The sequence below is a fragment of the Diceros bicornis genome, chromosome 13 (assembly GCF_020826845.1).
Source record: "Diceros bicornis minor isolate mBicDic1 chromosome 13, mDicBic1.mat.cur, whole genome shotgun sequence".
Taxonomy (NCBI): Eukaryota; Metazoa; Chordata; class Mammalia; order Perissodactyla; family Rhinocerotidae; genus Diceros; species Diceros bicornis.
This window is the reverse complement of record NC_080752.1, coordinates 28,142,826-28,166,309: the sequence shown is the minus strand read 5'-3', so window position 1 is coordinate 28,166,309 and position 23,484 is coordinate 28,142,826. Positions and strand designations below refer to the sequence as shown.

Here is a 23,484-nt window from a genome sequence, read left to right as displayed (position 1 = left end):
TTTTAACAGTCTATTTCCACTGTGACCACCTTAGCCCAGGCCCTTGTCATCTCATGGTTTGTTTCACTTATATATCAAAAGCTTGGGAGCTCCAAGTGCCTAGTGCTATAAGGAGGCAAAGTGGTATAAAATACAATTCCTGTCTCTTCAGAGCTTATAGACTCTATGAGTACATGAGGCCTTATACAAATAAACAAAGGCCAAATGGATAGGAGGGAATGGTCAGGGAATTTTCATTTTGGAGTGGGAGGGATTTGAGGTTGGGTTTGAGGTAAACTGGAGGAGGTATCTTGAGTAGGCTGTGGAGAGGAGTAGAGAAGATAGCTCAGAGTCTAGAGTTCAGACAGAGGTTTCAGCATGGGCCAGTTGGCACTCCTGGACGTCTGGTTGCAAAGGTAGGCGGGGACAGGACCCTGAACCGCCTTGAAATCAGGGCTGAGGGGTGTAAACACCACCCTAAAGAGGTCAAATAGCTATTCTTAGGTAGCAGCTGGGGGCAAGACAATGTGGGACTCATGATGAAATCTGTGGTTTTGAGAAATTCCTTGGCAGAGGCTTATAAATGGCCAGGAGGAGGAGATGGTTAATAGGCCCAGGAAATAGGAAAGAGTGATAAGGGCTTGGCCTGGGACTAGCACTGGAATGGGTAGGAAAGGAGGGCATTAAAAGACCTTTTTTAGGAAGGGTACTGAGGACTTGGTAATTTGATGTTGGGGCCAACAGGAAAGGGCAGAGTCACAAGACTGAAAATGGTTATCTCTGTAGACTCTTATCTCCATTTTACAGAGAGTGTGGCAGTGCAGGGCATGGATTTTGGAGCCTGGGTTTGAATTCTGCCTTTGCCTCTGAGGAGTTGGGTGACCTTGGTCTGGTTCCGTAACCATCTGTGCCTCTCAGCTTCCTTGTCTGTAAAATGGAGATAATAATAGTACTTCCTTCTAGGTTGTGAGGATTTTGAATTAATATATGTGAGGCTCCTGCCATATAGTAGGTACTTAATAACTATTAGTTGAATGGATGTTCAGAGGATTACATTGTAACAAGTAGAGGAATTAGGATCTGAACTCATTTGCCCAGTTCTACCACATTACCCTGATGTTCCAGATTCAGCCTTTCTCAGATGCTGTCTTCATTGTGCTGGCCTCTTCTAGTGAACCTGTTGTGCGTTCTTTGGCATCAAGCCCACATTCAGATTGCATAGTCCTGGCGTTTCACCATCAGACTCACGCCAGATTGCCCACTTCAACTTGTGTAGATTCCCTCTCTCCTATAACCCACTTCCCATTCTCTACCTTTGTCTTTCATAGAGGGCCTCTCTCCCCACCCCCTGCCCCACCTCTGCAAATGCTGTCTGTTCTTCCCAGTCTGTGATCTGGCCTCTGGCCTGTGTCTCACCGCCTTGATGAAGGCATTGTGGACTGCTACAGTCCATCCCTCTTCTTGGCTCCCTTGCTGCACTGATGAGCTGCACTTCACTACTTTATGCTTGGCTGAATTAAGCCTCAGATTGTTCTGTAATGATTTCACACACATTTATCTTACCTGCTTAAAATGAATCAATTTTAATAAAGGTCCATGGCTACCTTTTTTTTCTTTAATTCCTCCCAGTGCTAGGTGCTCAGTAAATACTTAAAGAGTGGATTAAGAAGTATTGATTCTTATGGCTGAGGTCGAGTTCAGGTCCTCCTCATCTCACCCCTGGGTTAGTGCACCAGCCTCTTTTAACTGGTTTCTCTGCATTGCAGCTGGTCTGTCCCTAATTCATGCCATAGGCCACACTGCCACCTCAGCAGTCTCTATCCAGTCTTTTCATGGAACACTCGGGCTTAAACTTCTCTACTGGCCTACAATTAGGACCATAACTCTTCAGCCTGGCCTTGATCCTCTCTGCAACCTGATCCTCTCCTGCCTTTTCTGTCTTATCTGCTGGCACTCTATTCTGCACACCCTGTCCTCCTTGTGGTTCCCAGAATGTTCTGTTTGCCCTTCCTGGCTGACTCCTCTGCTTGAAGCTCTGCTGGAGCCCACCTGGCAGGCTCATGCTCTTCCTTGTCACTTCCTCAGCAGAGTGAATTGCGTCCTCCTAGCCCCACCCACCGTCCTTTGTTCCTCTGCTGCTTTTTTTTAGGGCCTAGAAATTGATCTATTTACCTGTCTCCCGTGCCTGCCAGACTGGAGCTCCTTGAGGGCAGGGCAGCCTCCTTCCTCCGTATATCCCCGGCGGAGATGCTCTGCACATAGCCAAGGATGCGTGTTGATCTTATGAACGATATTTTGATCAAGTAACAAAGGTTACCCTTCTTCAGACTAAAGGAGAGCTTCTTTCTTGTGCCTTGACAGATTTTTCCTCTGAACTATACGAATTATATTGAAAACTGACGATGATGAGTCATATCTTAGAAAGGGGTGAAATCTGAAAATGCAGAAACTCCAGGAATGGAGTAGGAGGTTGCAGATCCGTCTTGCAGGCCAAGTCGGGCTCTTCACTGAATTTGCCCGGCTGGTCTCAAACACGGGGAGGGGGAGGGACTCTCCTCCCGGTGGGCAGGTGATTTATTGGCTGGGAAGCTTCCGCGGTGATTTAGTTGTGAAACGGCGCCCTGCGAGGTGCAGGCTAATGCCTGGGCCGGGCGGGAGCGGCCGCCCACAATCCCGGGCCGGAAGAGACCGCGGGGGGTCGTCGGGGCCTGCCCCCCATGTCGCAGCCCGGGGGCAGTAGGCGTGCATCCGTCGCGTTGCTGACTCTGCCCGCCCGGAGAGAGGACTGGAGACGGAGCGGCCTGGGAAGGGCCCCGAGTACCGGCTCGGCCCCAGGCCCGCGGGTGCACTCTGCTCGCGCTCGCCGAGGTAGGGAGGAAGTTTCTGTGCTTTGCTGCCGGGATTTACTCCTGTTGTTCGGAAGGAGGAAACCGAGATACCAGCGCCAGGGTCCCGGGAGGCTCTGGCCGAGGGCCCGACGCAGAGCCCCGGGGTGGGGGCCGGAGCGCGGGGCCGGCGGGCGGTGCAGCGATCCAGGCCGCCTTTTGCAGACGCCCGCGGCCGCGCCGGGCTCTGCGCGCCGCGCTCGAGCCTCCTCCCCCGGCGGCGGCGGCGGCGGCGCGGCGGCCCCAGCCCCGCGCCTCCGGCGCCCCTCGCCGCGCGGCACCGCTGCGGTCACACGCCGAGCCGCCCCGGCCGCCTCCGCCCAGCGCTTTGTGGAGCGGGAGCCGGAGCCGAGTGACAGGCGCGGCCTCTCTGCGCCCCGGACCCTGAGTGCGGCTGGCGCCGGCGTACCTGTGGCTGCCGGGCCGGCTGGCCGGCCGGGAAGTGCCACGGGGTGGGCCGCACGGGAGCGGGCTTCGAGCCCCGAGGTGGGGGCAGGGGTAGCTGGGAGCTGCCCCACTGGGGCGGGGAGGGGCTGCCCGGGAGGAATGGGACAAAGTGAAAGTCTCCAGACTGCTAAGGAAATGAGGAGGAGGCGGTGAGGGGCATCGGGAAGAAGGGAAGGGTGCCGATGATTCTTTATTTGGTGCCCTGGCTTGGTTTTTAATGACGGCGATGGCGGGGCAGGCCAGCTGGGGTTTCGGCTCCCATTGGGCGTCCGCGGTATCGATGCCTTTCTGGTGAATTTTTCGGACTAACGAAAGGGCCTTTTAACCCTCTAGAGTGCCTTTCTGGAGAAAGGGCTCCAGGTTTGGTTGTTTTTCCCCTTTTGCGCGACACTCTGGGAAGCTTCGTTCTCAGCTGGAAAGCAGTTGTGCTGTTTTATAGAAATACGGAGTATATTTGTTGTTTATACCTTCGTGGACCAGTGCGGAGACTGGTGGCACAGAGGGCACAGATGGCTTCTTAGCCTCAGACACAGGATGTCCTTCTTCTAAACCTGTCTAGTGTGTGGCTGGGGTTCTGATGCAGGCTGTCCGGGGCCTGCCCTGGCCGTGGATCTTAGCTGTGATGCAAGTGTTCCGCCAGCCTCACCAATATTCCCTAGCTGAGACTTTTTCGTGGTTGTTATTGTGCTGCTTGCAGATATCTTTACTTTGCTGGCATCCTGTTTTGTTTTTGGTTTTTATATCCCATTTGTTGTTTCTTTTTATCACAGAAACGCTTCGTTAAGGGGCTCAGGCAGTACGGCAAGAACTTCTTCAGAATTAGAAAGGAGCTGCTTCCCAATAAGGAAACAGTGAGTACAATTGGACTTTATGTAACTTGATTTTTTCCTCATTGCTCCTGCTGCTTCTCTGCACTTGATCTTATGAAATGGTTTCCTTTAACCCAGCGCTGTGCTCAGACTCTGGCTGGCGTCTAGGATCCTATTCATTTTACTTCCTTCACTTTTAGTTTTAGCTCATGATTTTAGATGGTAAAGTGACAGATTATGCTTATCCCCCTAGAAGAAGGTGGACTTCTGTTGTAAGAACAGAAAGGTCTTTGGCAACAGAGGGTTGGTTGGGGGGGTGGGGGTGGTGTCTGGGATGTTGGGGAGTTAACATCTAATTTTAAATACAGTGAATGAAATAGGAAATGTCATTTATCACTAGCTTGGATTTGGTTATTGACAGAAGTCATCAACCAAACGATAGAATTAAGAGGTTTGTGGCTCACTATACTTTGGATTTTGTTGGGGCTTTTTCTTTATTTAATGTTGCTATGTTTTGAAGAGTAGTTTTCACTTGTTAATTTTCCATCCCTAAAAGTTTGCACTTTTCATTGGACAGATACACAAGGATTCTTATAAATTGCTTAAATGAGGCTATTAAAAAATTACTTTGATATTTCACAAAGCTGAGAGTCAGATCTGATGCGTACTGAACCTGGGGTGGGAGAGTTTGCTGGGGAAACTTCAGAGTGAAGTTATATGAAGAGAATGCTAGCAAGGGATTTGGTCTCATTTACCTATAATTTCCTGCAGGTGGTATTGGAGGAGGGCGGGAGAGAGTCCTTCTGGCAGCCAAGGAAAAGAGGAGCCTGGGAGGGGAGTAGGACCAGCCACTTCCCTGTGTCTGGTCGAAGCGGAGCCCCATAAGCAGCAGTGCTCTTCAGGACTTGGGGATGGGGGGTGAATAGTTAGATGTGGAGCTACTTTTTTAGGGGGGGTGGAAGGAGGGAGTGAAAGGAGGAGATAGATGAAGAATATCGTTTATAAAAGCAGGCGGGCTGTTTTGGTTTGGTTTTTGGTGTTCTAATTAGATGTTGTTTATTGAGTTCCTCTTATTCAATTTTCATTCTTTTATTCTGAGGTGTTTTAGTGAACTATTTCTGGGCATTTTCTGTATAGTTACTTATGAACAGTGATAACTCATAATAGGGAAGAAGGGTTCTGAGGTTTCAAGTACAGCCTCGTATTAGTTGGTGGTTTGCATCAATCAATCATAATTAGATTAAACTTTTAATATTTATTATACATCTAAATATGCTGAGATGGGTCGTTTTGAGAATGGTAAAAAAACTGTTTATAGAGATTAAACTAAAATATATTATGTAATCAACTTATTTTTTGCTCTTTCCAGAACAGATGGGAAAGAGGTATTTAATGTGGAACAGTGAAAGAAATGATTTAACCTAATGTGATGGGCCAGATTATAACCTCTCAACTCAAGTTTTATCTATCCCTGTGCTCTGCTAAAAGTTGCAAACCATGAAGAATTTGATATGATTTTGCTCGACAATTATTTTATCTTTCTGTTTATTAACTTATAATAGCAAGATTAAGCAGTAAATCTAAAATCTATCTAGCTTTTGGAAATGCCAGACAATTTTATCTAGTGTTTTATCTCTCCAGTGGAAATGGGTCTGAATAACCTTTAACCTAGGTCAGGGTCTTCTAATCTGTTTTTCTTCTTGTTCTTGGTTGTCGCCTGTTTTTATTGATGATGTCTGACTCAATACGCAGCCTTTTCTCTCCCACAAAGAAGTTCTTAGTACACCAAACTTTTGAGCTGGTTCTCTGGTCTTTTATAGGTACGTCTTTCCTGAGACCCTTCCCCATCACTTCTCTCCCATCCCTGTTTCCCAGCCATGTGGCTCCTCTCCTCACTTCTCCTCTGGCACCAGCAGTCTTCCTGTTTCCAGCCTCTTCATCAGGGCATGAGAATTAGAGCTAATGGGAGAGTTTGCAGCTCTGGAGGATGTATTTTGGCTGACATTGGTTAAGTGTTCCTAGTGTGCTGCTGTCTTTTGCATAGAATTGGAGGAGTTTGGTAGTAGGGTAAATCTGTAAATATTCTAATCAGCTGGGAGAGGCACTCATATTTTCCTTAGTTATCAACATAGCCAAGCTAATCATTCACAACTCGTAGGGAGGGGAGGGCAAAGGTTGTTTTTCATTTTTGCTGCAGAAGATGAGAAAATTTGCAGGTACCAGTGTTCTTGGTTCAAAACTTCCTTGGTAGGAATCTTCATATGGTCATGCCTCTTTTTATAGCAAATCCCTCTAATGTAGAGACTTTCCACATTATCTTCTATTTACCAGAATTATTAACTCATTTCTTTGGTATTCTCAACTGACTTGAAACTTCAGAAGGGTGTCAGCATCCAAAAGCTGTACACGCCTGATTGGGCATGGGCGCGAGGGTCAGCAGACCTGTGTTCTATTCTTGGCCTCACTGGTAACTATAATACTTGATCTCTTTTAACTGTGCAGTCTGCTTTGAGCTGTTCATTGGGAATTTCAGGTCAAATCCTGACAAGGACTGGGAAATTAGTTTCTCTAAAATGGTATTTCTTTACATGAAAATTTTATAGGTGCTACGATCTTTATAAAATATTTGCACATCTGAGGCTATTGCTGGGCCTGAGAGCAAAGTGATGGTTCTTGCCTCCTCTGCCACTTACAGCTGTGGGGCCTTAGGCAGATTATTCAACCCTTCTGTCCTTTAATGTCTTTGTCTGTAAAATGAAGTGATCTTTCTACCCCTTAGAGTTGTTTTGAGAATTTAAATGAGATAGTGTGTATGAAGAGTATATAAAAACACTTGAAAATGATTGATTTTCCCCTCTACCCCAAACACTACATAAAGTAGCTAAATGCTATGAAAAGCACAGAATTATTTTCCATTTGTAAACATATTGAACTTATATAAAAAGATATTACCTATTTTTCTTTAACCTATCCTGCCAAAAACCCTTTCAGTTGAGGGGGTGGAGGGCAATGCCTAGTTTTAAGGATGTATTTCCTCTCTCTTGAAGCTTTGTTGAGGAGACTTCGATTCTTACCACTTCATTCGATGCAGCAGTGCAAAGGTTCCTGGTGGGCATGGGCATAAACAGCTTTCCTAGCTCTTTTGGTTTCTGGTGTTTATTACACAGAAGCTAAATCTGGCTTTCTCTGAACACTGCTGCCCACTGAAGTGGGAATAGTGGCTGTGATTGTGGAAAACCAACTGTTTATAGAGGTTTCGTTGAGTGGGTATTACATGTTAACCTCGTGGTACCCAAGAGAATAAGTGCAAGTCGGATATTTTAGTATCATGGTCGTACAAATATCCTGTAGTTTACGTATGATCTTTCTCCCCGTTCTCCCTTTCTCTATAACCGTTTGCCTCCCTCAGTATGCTTATAAGATGTATAATTAGTAGTGAAATATGGTAAGGAATCTTTGCTGAGCATCTCAGATTCCCCTTGGCTGTATACCTCTTCTCTCTCAAGACACTGTTTGGCCTAAACGACATCAGAGTCTTGGGTGTTAGTACATTTGTATAAATCACAGTGCGTGTCCCATACATAGCTGAGCCTCTGAGAAGATGGTGGGAAACCACACCTCTTGGGTTCTGCTTTAAGTACTGCCACGTAGTCGTTGGGTCTATGAATTACAGGACTTTTGATGTTAAGGTAATACCTGAAAAAACAGAAGACCTAATAGAGTTGAAACTTAATTACCAGGAAGGGAACCCATGTTATGAATAATAGAAAATCATGGGTGTTCCAAAAATAATTTTTCATTTGATTTTTACACACATTGCAGTTTTCTTCAAAATCATGAGATGATTACTCAGGTGACAGTGACATATATCTTCTTTCACACTAAGAATATGTCTCTGTTGTTTGAACCAAAGACTTTGCGTGTCTGACACCTGGGTGATTGTCCCTTGAATGCTGGCTGGCCTTTGTGTATAGTTCTATCTGCTGTTATTCAGACAAATTCAACCAGCACTGGATTGTAGAGAGGGAGTACTTGCTCAGTGACCTGTCTCAGATGCAACTGACATTAGTGAGAAGACAATTTGATCTGCCCCGACTTGGTAGAGAGGAGAGGTACCCGCAGAATGTTAGCCTCTGGAGGGAGAAGGTGAAAAGGCTTACACCCTTGACCATCTTTCTTATCTCTGTAGTTTTATTTTCGAGCACTTAGCCCAAGAGAAATTAAGTTCATGTTATTTGTAAAGTTGCTGATGGGTTAATATTTACTGTACTAGAAAGTCGTTTTCACCCACTTGCTATTTTCAGAGCTAAACATTCCATATAGTTCAATTTTAAAAAAATTTTCGTGCTCCTTGAGCCCTGTAATGGGTGGGATGTCTGTAAAGAGAAACAAGGTGCCATCCATCCCCCACAGGGAGCTGGCGTTACAATGGGGAAGATGAACCATTTGCATGCCTGTCATGTTTGACAGTATTTGCCAAGGGCCATGGTGGAGGTTTAGACCCCACAAAGTGAGTACAGAGGCTGGGGGCTTCTGGAAGGCTAATTGGAGGGTATGGTGTTTGAACTGAGCTTTAAAGGAAGGATATGTTTTTTGACAGGCTGTGGTTGGGAGGGTGGAGGAGAAGTGACTTTCCAGCTGTAGGAAATATCATGAGCTGAGGCGTGGAGACAGGAAATTGCAAAACGTGCCCAGCAAGTACATTAGTGTATTGGAGAGAAGGTTGCATGAGCGGATGCAGTAGGTTTTAGGCCAAATTTATGGCTTGGAGGTAGACTTTGGGGGACCTAGAGTGTGTTTGGGGACCCATTGAAGGCTTTTAAAAGGAGAAGTGAGAGCATCTGAACTGAGCTACAGGAGGGTTCTTGAGCAGCATGAACAAGATGGAGAGCAGAGAGGAGGTTCTTGTAATAAGTCAGTCTTGTAGTAAGACGGAAAATGGGGAGTTGAAAGTGATTTGTGGAAATGGAAGTCTGCCTTTTATCTTGATTTTCTCTACTGAAAAGGTGTCACTGTTTTTTGAGTGGGACCAAGAGCCCAGGGAAGGGGCAGTGATGGGTTTTGATGTTTTGGGTGATAGGATGAAAAGTATTAGAGATTTAAAATTTTAATTTAAGAAATAACAAGAAAATCAAGCACCCTTCTCACCCACATTTCTGGGAATGAATTCTGTTAAATATGTACATAACTACTGAATATTAATTGTTCATTTCTTCAGGCAAAATATCTTTTGCATAGAGCATATTCCTCCAGCAAAGAATAACTGCTGTTGAGAAAGGGCTCTAAGATTGAGTAATCAAGATTCTGTTAAGATTCTGTTAATATTAAGAGGTAAAAAATGACTGTAGCATTCAATATGAGCTTTCAGCGTGAAGTTTTATTTAACTTCAGATTATAACCTTAGATAAACAATTTTCCAGCCTCATTAATGCTTAATCTAATGTTACATAACAAAGTATGGACTTCCTGAATAGCTTGGTACTATTGAGGATACAAATGTGTTATAGCCGCATAACAATACTTGAGAAAGTCTCTGGCTTTAAACCTAGTGTCTCTAATGCAAATACTGTATATCCTCGCTGCTCACAGTGTGGTCCTCATACCAGCATTGTCACCATCGCCTGGAGCTTGTTAAAATTACAGACTCTTAAGCTCCTGTGCATTGCTGTTGAACCATAATCTGCATTTTAATGCAGGTGATTTGAATGCACAGTAAAGTTTAGGAAGCACTGCTGTTTACAGTAATGCAAACTTGCAAAATCCTAAGCCTCTATGTCACATTCATTCTTAATATAATGTTGTTTTTATTGTGTTAAAAGTTGTAAATTGTTTCACTGTTAGGACTTGAGGGCTTGATTTTGTTTTTCAAATTGTCACAAAGTATTTCAAACATAAGAAAAGTCTCTGGGATTATTTTCAATATCAGTAATAGAATTTCTTAATATAGCTTCCTTCTTCCCAAAATCTCCCATTCTCGTTTTTTTCCTAGAAACACATTGTAACTCCTGCGTATTTCATAGAAAAACTGGTGTCCTCCTCTTTATCGTGTGACTTGCAGTCATAGTATGTGAATCAGGCTAGGCTAGACCCTATTTAAGTTTCTAAAAGAAACCTTTTTATTTGAAAGGATGACCTTCTCTTATTAATATGAAGTTTACATATTTAATGTTACTGTTTTCAGGTGTTACCTTCTTTCACTGGCACCTCTCATATATGAAGAAGAAATATAAATACTTTAAGAGGTTGGCAAGATTGGGTACAAGGAGAGACATGTGCCATACGTTTTCTCTTAATAACTTGTCCTTGAGTAGATGCAGACAGAGTTGGAATTTTCCATTGAAGGCAGAAGTGATTGCCGATAGAAACAGGCTCTGCATTTTGGCAGCAAGTACTGTGATCCTATAGTTATTCCCGTGCAGGGGGTTTGCCCCCATTAAAATGAAGCAGAGGCTTGAATCTATACATTCTGATAGTCTAAACTGGATATTTGACTGGGCAGTGGTCCAGTCTTGACAAGAGTAATCTAAGATAGTTGGGCTGATTCCCCTGTGTAAGTGAAACAGTTAAGAAATTTGCATGTAAGAAACTTTTGGTGCTGATGTTGGGGGAAAAAAGGAAGTCTTAAATTAGGTGACTTTTTTTGTGTGTGTGTGTGAAGATCAGCCCTGAGCTAACATCCATGCCAATCCTCCTCTTTTTGCTGAGGAAGACCGGCCCTGAGCTAACATCTATTGCCAATCCTCCTCCTTTTTTTTTCCCTTTTTCTCCCCAAAGCCCCAGTAGATAGTTGTATGTCATAGTTTCATATCCTTCTAGTTGCTCTGTGTGGGACGCAGCCTCAGCATGACCAGACAAGAGGTGCGTCGGTGCGCGCCCGGGATCCGAACCTGGGCCGCCACAAGCGGAGCGCGAGCACTTAACCGCTAAGCCACGGGACCTGCCCCTTAGGTAACTTTTTAAACCAAGGGCCTTGGGTATTTGCTGTTCTCAGTGTAAATGTCTTAGGCCTGTCCTTGGCCTTATCCTGCCTGTTAGAAGTGATGGGAACGGCATGAGGGTGCTTCAGTCGTGCAATGCGTTACTTATAGAAACTGCACTCAAATGAAAAGGCCTTGGACTTGTAAAGTGTTACTGAACACAGTGCTGTTTATAAGGATCAGTTATTTACTTGCTGTTGGTATTTGCTAACATGTATTTCTGATGATTTGGCCGGGTCTTGGCTACCTGGTGACTTTTAGATGGAAACATTTATGACTTTTAAGCCTAAATAGACTTGCCCATTTTATTAGCTAGTAAAACAAATGAAAGGTTTGAAATGGTCTTTAAAAAGACTTATAGGTTGTGATTACTGTGGTTATATTCAGTGTGTTTATCCACTTGGAGCTCATATTTTATATCAAAAATAGATTTTTTTAGCCTTAAAATATCTGTGAACCCATTCTGACTTGGAAAATACAGTTTGCTGATGTTTTAAAAACTACATCTAGTCTGTTAAAAACTGACATTAAAAATAAGTTTTAAAATGTATCTGAAATCATAATCCTTGAATAATTGTTTCATTTTAACCTTATTTGAAGTTATACCCTTGAGTAATACTTTTAGGAAAATAAAATAAAAATTAATTGTACTGTTTTGAAAAGTAAAGCAAAGCATTCACCTCAGTCTTACAGCTGCTTACCAGTGTGACATTTTCTTTCTGTTGTATGTAATTTAGAAACCATTAATCTTATTATGGAAGTAGGAAAAGCGAGCAGGAGACATCTTTTTTGGGACACCAGAACTCCATTGAGCTAAGTTTTCTTTTTGAGATGTTTAATTTTTAAACTGTTTCAATATTAATGGTCTTTGTTATTTTTTCCACTTAGATATGTGATTCTTTGTTCTGTTCAGGTGTCTTAAGTCCTTCTTCTGAATCCTCTAAATTGTGGCATCATAATTCCCAGGATTTGGCCTTTGAAGTGTTTAAACCATCATCACAGTTGGCAGAATTGGGAGTGTTTTGGGAACTGTTTTGGGGAGCCTTTGGTACCTGAGGCCTGTGCTCTCTGTAGGGTATCTGAGGTACCTGAGGGTGCTTACCCTCATGGAGCTCACAGTCCATTGAAGAGGCCAGCGAGGCTCGTCTTCTCTGGAAGGTGCCTGAGTTACAGTCGTGGAGATTGTGCAGAGCTCAGTTATAGAGGTCCTGCTGGGGCTGCACATCTGTGAAAGCCACATGAGCCCTTTGCTCTAGGCCTGGTGGCCATTACACAAAGAGTTCAATTCCTCTGTCAGCAGAATTGTATTTTGATCTGCCCTTTAAAAATTAATATTTATTTTATTTAGTCTTGAACTTTAGACTCTGCTTCCTTCTGTCTTCCATGCATTTCTATTCTGCACACATATATGCATGTATGTATTTATATAGAAGGTAAGGCCTTCTGAGCAGGGACCTCAGTTTAATACCTCTTCATGTCACTGTTAGTGCTGTATAACAGGCCCTTAATATTTGTTAAAAATGAAATGTGTGTGTTCACACATGTGTGAATGATGGGATAGAAATACACTGTAACTGTAGATATATAATTATTGGTCCTAGAAGATTAAAACTCCTCAGTGTTTTTAGGGAAAAGTTTTCCTCATCTTTTGTTCTTTGTATTGGTTTTCATGATCTACTTTGATGCTGTTTTAAAGACCAATTGAAACCTGGAAATCTAGGCTTTAGACTGTGTAGTGGACAGAAAATCCTTGTTAACTCTGGTGCCGCAAGATAGTAAGACTAGGACTTGGGGTTCACTGGGCCACATTGGACCTTCCTGTTCTCTTTGTCTTGGGCAGTAAATCAACTCGACTATTTGCATAGCGATTCTGTTTTGTAGATTATGTATGAGATTGAAACCCATTGTTTATTTTTCTCAGCAGGTTTATTGAGCGAGTCAGGAATAAAATATTGTCTTAAGCAGTAGAGTAAGCCAGTAGCCAATTGCAGCTTGGCTTCAAAACGATCATTAGAGAGAGAGGGAGGGAGAGAGAGAGAGTGAGTGTGTGTGTACTGGAGGTGAGCGCCAAACGAGGTGGAGGAGGTTCAGTGTTGCCAGATCTCTGCAGCTTTGCAAGATTCCTGTGACTGTTTATGGATTTTTTTTTTTTTTTCCTTTTAGTCAGTTAGTGAGTCACCATCATATGCCATTTTATTATCTTGAAAACAGTCTCTGGAATTTTTATTCTGTGTCTTTGCTGTATGAGTGAAAAACCACTGAGGATGTTCTGAACAATATTAAGTTAAGGTTTTTTTCCTATGATGCTTTGGCTATGTATTTTCAGCTGCAGCCGTTGTCTCTTTGTTCCCCTGTGCAGGAGTTGAATTTTTCTTGCGTTTGGCAAGAAATGGTGACTTTGTGTGTTTGATTATTTTAGAGGGCTCTAGCAGTGTAGGTCCAGCACCTTTGGGATTTGGTGATTATTGATTTAGGCACACTCCTCCTAAGATCAGAACTCAGTTCTCCTTCCCACAAATGCTCTGTTTTGGAAATGTGCTAATGAGGTACGTTGAATCAGGTCAGAGGTTCGTGGCCTTAAGTTGTCAAGGGAAGTGTTTAAGTTTTGGAGGGAGAATCTGGAATTTGTGGAACAGTAGGAAGAATAATTAAATTCTGAAGGAAATAGGCCCAGTGAATCTGTATACAAGGCCAGCTACTGCAAAGTAAAGCAGGCAGCAAGTGACCTAGGCAAACTCTGTAGACATTCTGGAAAATGTGGGGTAAAAAACAAAACCAAACTTTTAAGATAAATTTCCTAATTTGCTCTGTCCTGTAGACTGAATTTATTTATCAGAACTTGAAGTCCTTGTTTCTTTTGACTGAGTAAACCTATCAGGTGGCTCAGGAGAAAAGTCCAGGTGCTTCTTTGTATCATGTCTGTCAGATGATTAGGCAGAGTAATGCAGTTAAAGGAGGAAATGCCTCTTACATAGTCATTTTGTGTTTATATTAAAATGTGCAAGTTTAGCGTTAGGAATATGTACCCATTTGTCCAGTATATTTGTCCTACACTCAAAGCATACTGTTTTCTTTTGTACTATATCCTGTTCTGATTACTAATTTCCCAAATGCTACGTACTTTATGTGGCATGTCTATAAATACTTAGATTTGTTATAAAATTTTTCTAGAAATCAGTGACTTAGGATGTTTAGATAGTGTGAATGTAAAAAGTTTATTCCTAATATCAGTCTATCAGCAAGCACTTACAGACCTCCTTGAGTATGATGAGAAGATAAGAGATGTAGTTGTACTCCCTGGGGCTCTCCGACAGTGGTTTCCACAGTGTGAGTTGGCATGAGCCCAAGTGCTAAACTGTGCAGCGTGGACATTAAGTGGTAATGAGAGTCGGAGGAGCTGAAGATGAGGGCTGAGGGAATTGTGTGTATCCTAGACGATACGTAGTTAGGGCTGGAAGATTTTTGAAGGATAGGTGTTTTAAAATGTTAAAACTTGTTTGAAATTCCTTGCCAAAGAAAGTCCTTGAAGTATCCTTGTTTGTCTGTTGAAAAATTTCCCAATACCTGAATCCCTCTATAGAGTTCCTACAGAGTAGCGGCCCTGCTATTCCTGAGAACCTGGTGACATTGCACCCACAATGCGCCCATCGTGGTTTGGGATAATTCCATTGTCTGAAATGTCCTCCTTTTATTAAATTGGAATCTGAATCACTTCATCTTCTATACATGGTTCTGGACATGTCCCTTGATGACATAGAGAATTATTGCCATGATCCTCCCTCATGGAGGCTCTTCAGATGGGTCAGGGTAGTTTGCATGTCCCCTCCTCAGGCTTCTGGCCCTGAGCAGTCCAGGCATGCTTCTGCACCCCGCACCATCCATCTCCTTTGTCGTTTGGCTCTCTCAACGGTGTCCACCAGCCAGAGTACCTCCCATCCCTTGCCCTGGCCTTCTCCTTCACCCTGCAGTCAAGCACGTGTGTTACTTCACTGCACACTTCCTAACGTAACAGAAAGTCACATTATAGGTTTTGTTTATTCTCTTGAGTTTAGCACATCTTAAGGTTAGCATTTTTAATCCAGTTCCCATTTCCCACAATGAGAAAGTGTTAATATTAGGATTTAGTAAAAGACATTACCTGATACAGCAGTGCATACTCAGACTAACCATCAGTTTGGCCATTTTAACACCTGGAGTGGACCTGAGCAAATATTTCCAGTGCCAAACTACAGCATAATCATGTCTGAAACAGTTGGCTCTTTCCTTGTGGGATAGACCGTTAGCTTTAGTCACTACCCCAGACCTCAGACCCTCCCCAGGAACCTTGTCCACACTGATAATCTTGGCACCAAATCAGTCCCTCAGCCCATTCCTACATGTTTTGGTAAACTATAGCTGAAGATTAAGATAGCAGTCAGTTAGCAGACATATACCTTCCTCTGTTTGTTGCTTTTGTTTCAACCAGCTGTTGAAAGCAAAGCTTAAATGGCAGAGTTCTCCTCCCCTCCCCCTCAGAAATAAAGTTTGGAAATGGGCTGTTCACAGGCTAAACTGGGAGCCCTGGATTTTAAGGTAAAATCGTTGCTCTGGTGCTTGCTGTCAGTTTTCCAAATTAGGTTCTCAGCCTTTCCCCTCCCTAGATCCCTCCTGCGTCCTTCCAGATTGGTGTGGAGAGGACCCCAGGAATACGCTCCAGAGTAGGTGTGTCCTGATGGAAGTGGGGTGGTTCCGCTTTTCTCCCTGTGGGGCCGCGCCGCCACCCCCCCCCCCCCGCCCCGTTGTAACAAACTGATCTCGTCTGAGTGGGTGGTCTGGTGTTTCCTTCTGTGTACCATTGCTGGATAACACGGGGGCAAGGTCAAGATCTGTAACTCAGCTTGTTGGACACAGGACACACGGTTGTCTTGGATAAACACATATCTTTAGGTATCAGGTTGACCATTTTCTCTTCTTAGATGCTGTACTCCCTCTGCTGGTTTTGAGACAGCTGATGCTCCCTTAACAGATATGCGGCTCTGCATTTAAGGTGACAGTCCATGTCCCCGGGTTTTCAGCTGAGTATGTTGCGCAAGAAAAACAAGAGAACTCTTTCTGGCTGTGGGAAAATTATTTCAGTTTTTAGGCAAGGAGTAAATGTGATAGAAATTGCTTTCTAATACCATTCCTCTACCTCACATCTTTCCCTTAAAATATTACAAGACATTTTCACTTGTTTGGGGTGCTCCCAAACCGAGCATTTCTTTGAGACTTTTTGTTCACTTACATTTGTTTTCTTTCACCACCACCCTCTGTCCTCAGCCCAGCCTCCAACTCCCCCAGCACTCACGGCAGGAGTCATTTTTTATAGCACACATAACCTTTAAACCAAAAAGAAAGTGCGTTGCTTATAACAAAATGAATCTCTTTTCTGCTTTTATTTTGAAAAGTCCTCTCTGTTGTTTAATGTGGAGGATATTCTTGCTGAAACCCTGTTCCAAGTAGGCATTTGTGCATCCCAGAGGAACTTTTGATTTATTTCCTTAACTGCCCTCCTTTCTCTGTGGTTCAGAAACCTTTAATGATCTGTGAAGCTCTGAGACTTTAGTGCAAAACAGTAGTCGTTTTAAGAACCCCTCCTACTATATAAAAGGCCTGCCGGTTTCCACATGCTGGGTTTTTGACTCCCTGAAAGGGTGACCGCTCACAAATTTTGGTTGTACAGCACGGCATCCTGGGTTGGGGCCTTGATAATGCTTTTGTGAAATATTTTTTCTCCTTCTCTCCCTCTCTTTGAAAAGTTGTAATGAAAATTCCGGGCTCATGGCCAGCCTGTGGGATGTGATACAGTAGGAATGTTTCTGGTGCCCTTTGTTACTGTTGGGCTTTGATTAGGTTTATTTCCCGTAAGCTTAATTGTGCCCCCGCCTCCTTTTTTTATGGCTAAGGAGGTTAACATAGCCAAGGTTAAGAATTTTATTACACAAGCTGCTGCAGCCTTAGTAGAGTCGCTGTGCCAGCCTTTTGTGGCAGAAAGAGACAAGACTTCTACTCAAGATGTTTCAGAAAACCATTGTGCAACTTGTCTTGAGATTTTGTTAAGTTAAAAATCATAGTAGACCTCTGTCTTTGGGGCTTCTGCCAGGTGGAGGGAGGAAGCCTCCTGAGCAGCAGTCAACAAACAGTGACACTCCTTTGATCCTCCTTGTGGTTCTCTATTTCAAAAGAAAGAAGTGTTGCAGCTCAGAAAAGTTTTTTAATACTGCTTTGACTTTGTATTTATAACTCTTTTCATCCTTGCAAATAAAAACTTTATAGACATTATTTCATCAGTTCTCCCAATACGCCTGTGTAACATGAGGTGCTAGTGTTATTACACAAGCACAAGGAAGGAAACTGAGGCACAGTGACATGAAAGGGGCCCTCACAGGTACCATCCAGGTCAGGAGTGAGGTTGAGCCAAGAGTGGAGCCTCTGTGGTGTGAGTGCTTGAGTTCAGGACCATATTTGCTTTTTATAGAAGGAAGGTGAGATTTTGTTATCATGGAAATTCTTTATTCCCATTGGAATTCCTTGGCCAACTTATAGTGATGTAGTATAAGTACAATCACATGTCGCTTAACATGGGGACATGTTCTGAGAACTGCGTTGTCAGGCCGTTTTGTCATGTGAACATCATAAAGTGTACTTACACAAACCTAGATGGTACAGCCTACTACACATCTAGGTTATATGGTACAAATCTTTTTTGTGTGTGAGGAAGATTAGCCCTGAGCTAACATCCGTTGCCAATCCTCCTCTTTTTGCTGAGGAAGATTGGTCCTGGGCTAACATCTGTGCCCATCTTCCTCTATATGGGACACTGCCACAGCATGGCTTGACAAGCAGTGCGTCGGTCCGCGCCTGGGATCCGAACTTGCGAACCCTGGGCCGCTGAAGTGGAATGCGTAACTGCTATATCACTGGGCGGGCCCCTGTGTAGTACTAATCTTATGCAAGCACCATTGTACATGTGGTCCGTTGTTGACCAAAATGTCATTATGCGGTGCATGACTGTACGTGTAGTCCCTTTGTGTCCTAGAACTGTTGTGATGCAGACTCTGGTAAGCTAGCAGAGGGCACTGTGATTGAAACTTCTGTGTGATTGGTGTTCCAGCATCTGCTGTCTCTTTCTCTTGGGAAAAATGTGGCCCTGCTTCCTTCTGAGTCAGGTCCTGGGAGCCTGTCACAATTCTGTCACACAAGAAGTTGGAATTCTGTCATGGCCAGCACAGCTTCATCTTTTCCAGGTTCTGTGCTAAAATTATTCAATTCGTCAGACAGAATTCAGCTGCTGAAAGAGCTTATGCTGAGCTGGATTTCCTAATGTTAACACTGATGCACCCCCAGACTCTGCAGACAGCACTTTCGAGACTTTTACCCTCAGTATTCATGAACTTTCCATTGATTTAACAGTTCTAACCAGTGTTATTCTTGCCCCATTTTGAAATCAATTTTTGAGGCTTAGGTTTTTTTTTTTTTTTTTTAATTTCTATGTGGAGATAATAGAGGGCTCTGTAGGACATTTGTGGCATGGTTCCTTTCATTCCTTCTCCCATAAACTCATGTGAACTCTGATTCTTGCCTGAGCTGAAAATTTGGTCTAAAATTATATATGTATGCAGTACCTCTTAGATTTTTGAAGAATCTGTTTGGACTAAATGGAACAGAAATCTCAGTTCTAATTACTCCCAACTGTTCTCCCTTTCTCATACAGACACGCACACATATTTGCATATGTAATACTGTAATTGTGTAAAGTTTGGGTTATTCCTTTTAAAACATTTTAGTTGAAATTAATTTCAAACTTGAAGAAAAGTTGCAAGAATAATATGAAGAATTCCCATATATCCTTTACCCAGATTCCCCCAATATTAACATTTTATCACATTACTTTTAACTCTCCCTTTTTAATTCTCCCTTTAAAAACCATATATATGGGTTTTTTCCCCCTGAACTGTTTGAGGGGAAGTTGCAAACCCATTATGCCTTGATCCCTAAAAATACCTTAGCATGCACAGTCTTCTTGATGAAAGCTGTTATATTACCTCCTTCTCTTTAAAAAATACTTACCTGGTTGGCTCACCCAGGACCCTACTACTGCAGTTAAAACCTTAGTACACTTAAGTTTATGCTTTGTAGGTGTGTTTTTAGTAATTTTTCCCCTTGAAAGCACAGGAAAATATACAGGAGAAAATTAAAATTACTGGTAATTTCATTACCAAGAGATCACCACTAGTTAACATTTTGGTCCATATTCTTCAGACTGTTTCTAGGTATGTATCAGTAAATAGTTTAAAGAGTAAATAGTTTAAATTCTCTTCTGTAAGTTAGGTGTTTTTTTTAACTTAACTGTGATCTTTTACGTTAAACATGTATCTATAGCATCATTTTTGATGGTTGCATTTTAAAAATAAGATAATTTTATTAACCACTTTCTAATTTTGAACACAAGTTATTTTCAGTTTCTAGGTTTTTGGTTTTTTTCACTGTTAACAATTTTTTTCTTGATGAATAGCTTTGTCTTCTTTTTGAGTCTTGTCCATTTATTTCTTTAAGATACATTCCTAGAAGTGTGATGGCTGTTTATTTCAAAGAGCATGTGCGTATTTAAGGCCTTTAATACATAGTGCCAAATTGTCCTCCAGAGAGATTAAATTAGGTTACACTCCTGCCAGAATGCCAAGTTCTCCACAAGCTCTTGACCATCGGCTGTCATTCTTTTCAGTATTTTGACCGATCCTCTAGGTCTCCTTGTTCTGGTAAAACTTGATGCTACCTGGAACAATACTCCCTCAAAACAAAACAAAAACAAAAATGAAAAACTGACCTACAGTCACTGGTGGACTTATCCAGAGGCAGATGAATAGTACAGGGACCTGGGGCCCCATCTCCCCAGCCCTGGCAATATTTTAGTGACTGATTAGAGCTGATTGCCATCCTTGAGGAGAATTAGGTGTGAGTGAGGAGTCAAGCCTTAGGGACAGCATTCTGTACCTGCCATATCACCTCAACCGGAGCAGTCCTCCCTCCCATCCTTGAGGCAGTCAGCACCAGTCTGCTGCCGTCTAACTTGCCTTTATGAGTAGCTGAGTGGATTGTTAACCCTAGTTTGTTGTTTTGTTTTGGTTTTTTTGGTGAGGAAGATTGACCTTGAGCTAATATCTGTGCTAGTCTTTCTCTATTTTTTGTATGTGGGATACCACCACAGCATGGCTTCATGAGTGGTGTGTAGGTCTGCACCCAGGATCCAAACCCGTGAACCCCAGGCTGCCGAAGCAGAGTGCGCGAACTTAACCACTATGCCACAGGGCCGGCCCCAACCCTAGTTTAACTGTAATTTTGAGTTGTCCTTGAACTCTTCCTCCTTTCTTCTCACTCCCACTCCTATTAATCAAGGATTGGTTATTTTTCATGTTTAGTGAAGTAGTATAGTCTAGTCAATAATTTCTGTGGAGAAAGGGAGCTAAATACTAGTAATCTCAGTCCAGATTCCCTGGGACTCTCTGGTTGGGTAATGGGTCAGGCTTTGATTTTTCTCATCTCCTTAAATCTGACTTAAAAGCTTACCTAGTTCATGGAAATATGATTATGTAAAGATTAAGACTGGTAAAATTTAAGATTTTAAATTCATGTATTTAAAGTTACTAAGGGCTGGCCCCATGGCTTAGTGGTTAAGTGCACGTGCTCCGCTACTGGCGGCCTGGGTTCGGATCCCTGGCGCGCACCAACGCACCGCTTCTCCGGCCATGCTGAGGCCACTTCCCACATACAGCAACTAGAAGGATGTGCAACTATGACATACAACTATCCACTGGGGTTTTGGGGAAGGAAAAAAAGGAGGAGGATTGGCAATAGATGTTAGCTCAGAGCCGGTCTTCCTCAGCAAAAAGAGGAGGATTAGCATGGATGTTAGCTCAGGGCTGATCTCCCTCACACACACACACACACAAAAATAAAGTTACTAAAAACCTAGAAAGATTGGAAGTATAAAGGCTGAGTATTTTGTTAAAGAAAATAGAAAAAGAACAACCAAAGAAAGTAATAAAAGGGAAATAATAAAGGTAACAGCAGATATTAGTGCAATACAATAAAAAAATGAGATGATCCACACTACAAAATAAGGTGATCTTTGAAAATACTGATAAAATAGGCAAAGCAAGACAAATCATGAGAAAAAGAGAGGAGCCACAAGTGAACAATATTAGAAATGAATGGAAGAGCAAGTACAGATAGCCAAACAGAATTTTAAAAACACACACAACGACAACGAATAGGACTACTGTGAAAGTTTTTATGACAGGAAATTTTAAAAGGGAAACAAAAAAACAATTATCAAAAGTGACTCAAGATAGAAACTCTGAACATGTTAATAGTCGTTAAAGAAATGGAATCAGTGACTTAAGCACCCCTCTCCCAGCACCAGTCCCAGCCAGTTTTATAGATGAATTGTACCAATATTTAGTTAACAAATAAATCTTACATAAACTTTTTCAGAGACTAGGAAAAGAAAGAAGGCTCCCCAACTTATTTTAAAAGGTCAGTTTACCCTTGATACCAAAACCATATAAGGACAGTCTGAGAAGGGAAAATTGTAGGCCAGTCTCGCACTTCGTGAACAGAAATACAAAACATTCTAAGTGAAATATTAACCAGTCTGAACCCAGCAATGTATAAAAAATACTACATGGTGACCAAGTGGGGTTTATCCCAGGAATGCAAGGATAGTTTGACACAGTGTTTCAGTTATCTTCTCCATGTCATACCACCCCAAACTTAGTGGTGTAAAGCAACCATTTTATTATGTTTGTGGATCTCATGGATCAGCAGTTCTGAAGGGGACACAGTGAGGGTAGCTTATCTTTGCTCCATGATTTCTGGGCCCTGAGCTGGGAAGACACAAGTGTCTGAGGGTGACGTGAACAGCTGTGGTCTTCTTTACTCACATGTCTGGCGCCTGGCTGTGATGATAGAGTCATCTCTAAAGCTGGGCTCAACTGGCACTGTCAACTGGAGTACCTGTACCTGGCCATTACATTTGGCTTGGGCTTCTCACAGCATGATGGCTGGCTCTTCTGAGAGAGCCAGGCAGAAGTGACATGGCCATTTCTGACCTAGCGTTAGATGTCATGCAGCTTTGTTTCTACCACACTGTTTTAGTTACAAACAGGTCACTGGGGCCAGTTCAGATTCCAGAGAAGGGAAGTTAGACTTCGTCTTTTGATGGTGGAATGACAAAGTCACACTAAAGAAGAGTATGTGGGATGGGCAGTCATCCACATACAGGCTGCAGATATTGTTGCAGCCGTCTTTGGAAATATAGTTTGCCACATAATATAATGCACTGAGAAACAAATGTGATCATCCCAATAGTTGTATAAAAAGCATTTAATAAAATGTAATATTTTTCATTATAATGACTTTTAGCAAACTAGGAATAGTGGGAAATCTTAATCTGAAAAGGAGTACCTACCAAAACCTGTATTGAACATCATATATATATATTTTTGTGTGTGAGGAGGATCAGCCCCGAGCTAACATCCATGCCAATCCTCCTCTTTTCGCTGAGGAAGACCGGCCCTGAGCTAACATCTATTGCCAATCCTCCTCCTTTGTTTCCCCCCTTTTCTCCCCAAAGCCGCAGTAGATAGTAGTATGTCATAGTTGCACATCCTTCTAGTTGCTGTATGTGGGACGCCGCCTCAGTATGGCTGTACAAGCGGTGCATCGGTGTGCGCCCGGGATCCGAATCCGGGCCTCCAGTTGCAGGGTGCGCGCACTTAACCGCTAAGCCACAGGGCCGGCCCCTGAACATCATATTTAAAGGTGAAACTTTTAGAACTACTTAATTTAAAATAAAGAGCAAAATAAGGATGCCTAGTGTTATCACTAATGTTAGACTATGTACTCAAATTTCTATATGAAGTAATCAGACAAAAACATACATGTACAAGACACAGGGAATGGTAAGGAAGAGACAGAATTGTGATTTGCTGTTGATATGTTTAAATACATAGAAAATTTAGAGACTTAATTAGTAGAACAAATGAAAATAGAAGAAAATTGCTGTAGTTGAAAAATCAAAACTCATTGGTCTTCCTATGGACCAACAATAACCAAGTAGAAAATGTGATAGATTAAAAATTTTCTTCCCAGTGGCAACAAAAACTATAAGATTCCTAGCAATAAATATAATGATGTGTAAGGCCTTTATTTAAAAAAAAAATGACGTTAAAACACATAAATAAAAAGACTTGTATTTTTAAAATAAATGGAGAGGTGATATGGCAATGTTGATCAATAAAACTACTTAACATTGTAAAGATATCCTTACTCTCGTTACTATCTAAATTCAATATGATTTCAATCAGA

At 42.5% G+C, this 23,484-nt stretch overlaps 1 protein-coding gene across 9 annotated transcripts in view; it reads left to right on the top strand.

Moving 5' to 3' along the window:
* RERE (arginine-glutamic acid dipeptide repeats) overlaps positions 1-23,484 on the top strand; it is a 409,123-nt gene that overhangs the window by 342,316 nt on the left and 43,323 nt on the right. For 7 of the 9 annotated variants that reach the window (XM_058552817.1, XM_058552816.1, XM_058552812.1 and 4 more), the window contains one exon: positions 4,082-4,162. In XM_058552817.1, the coding sequence (XP_058408800.1) occupies positions 4,082-4,162 (81 nt within the window). Of the gene's footprint in view, positions 1-2,750; positions 2,848-3,181; positions 3,351-4,081; positions 4,163-23,484 lie in introns of those variants that run through there. The other 2 variants (XM_058552821.1, XM_058552819.1) reach the window with 2 other exon arrangements.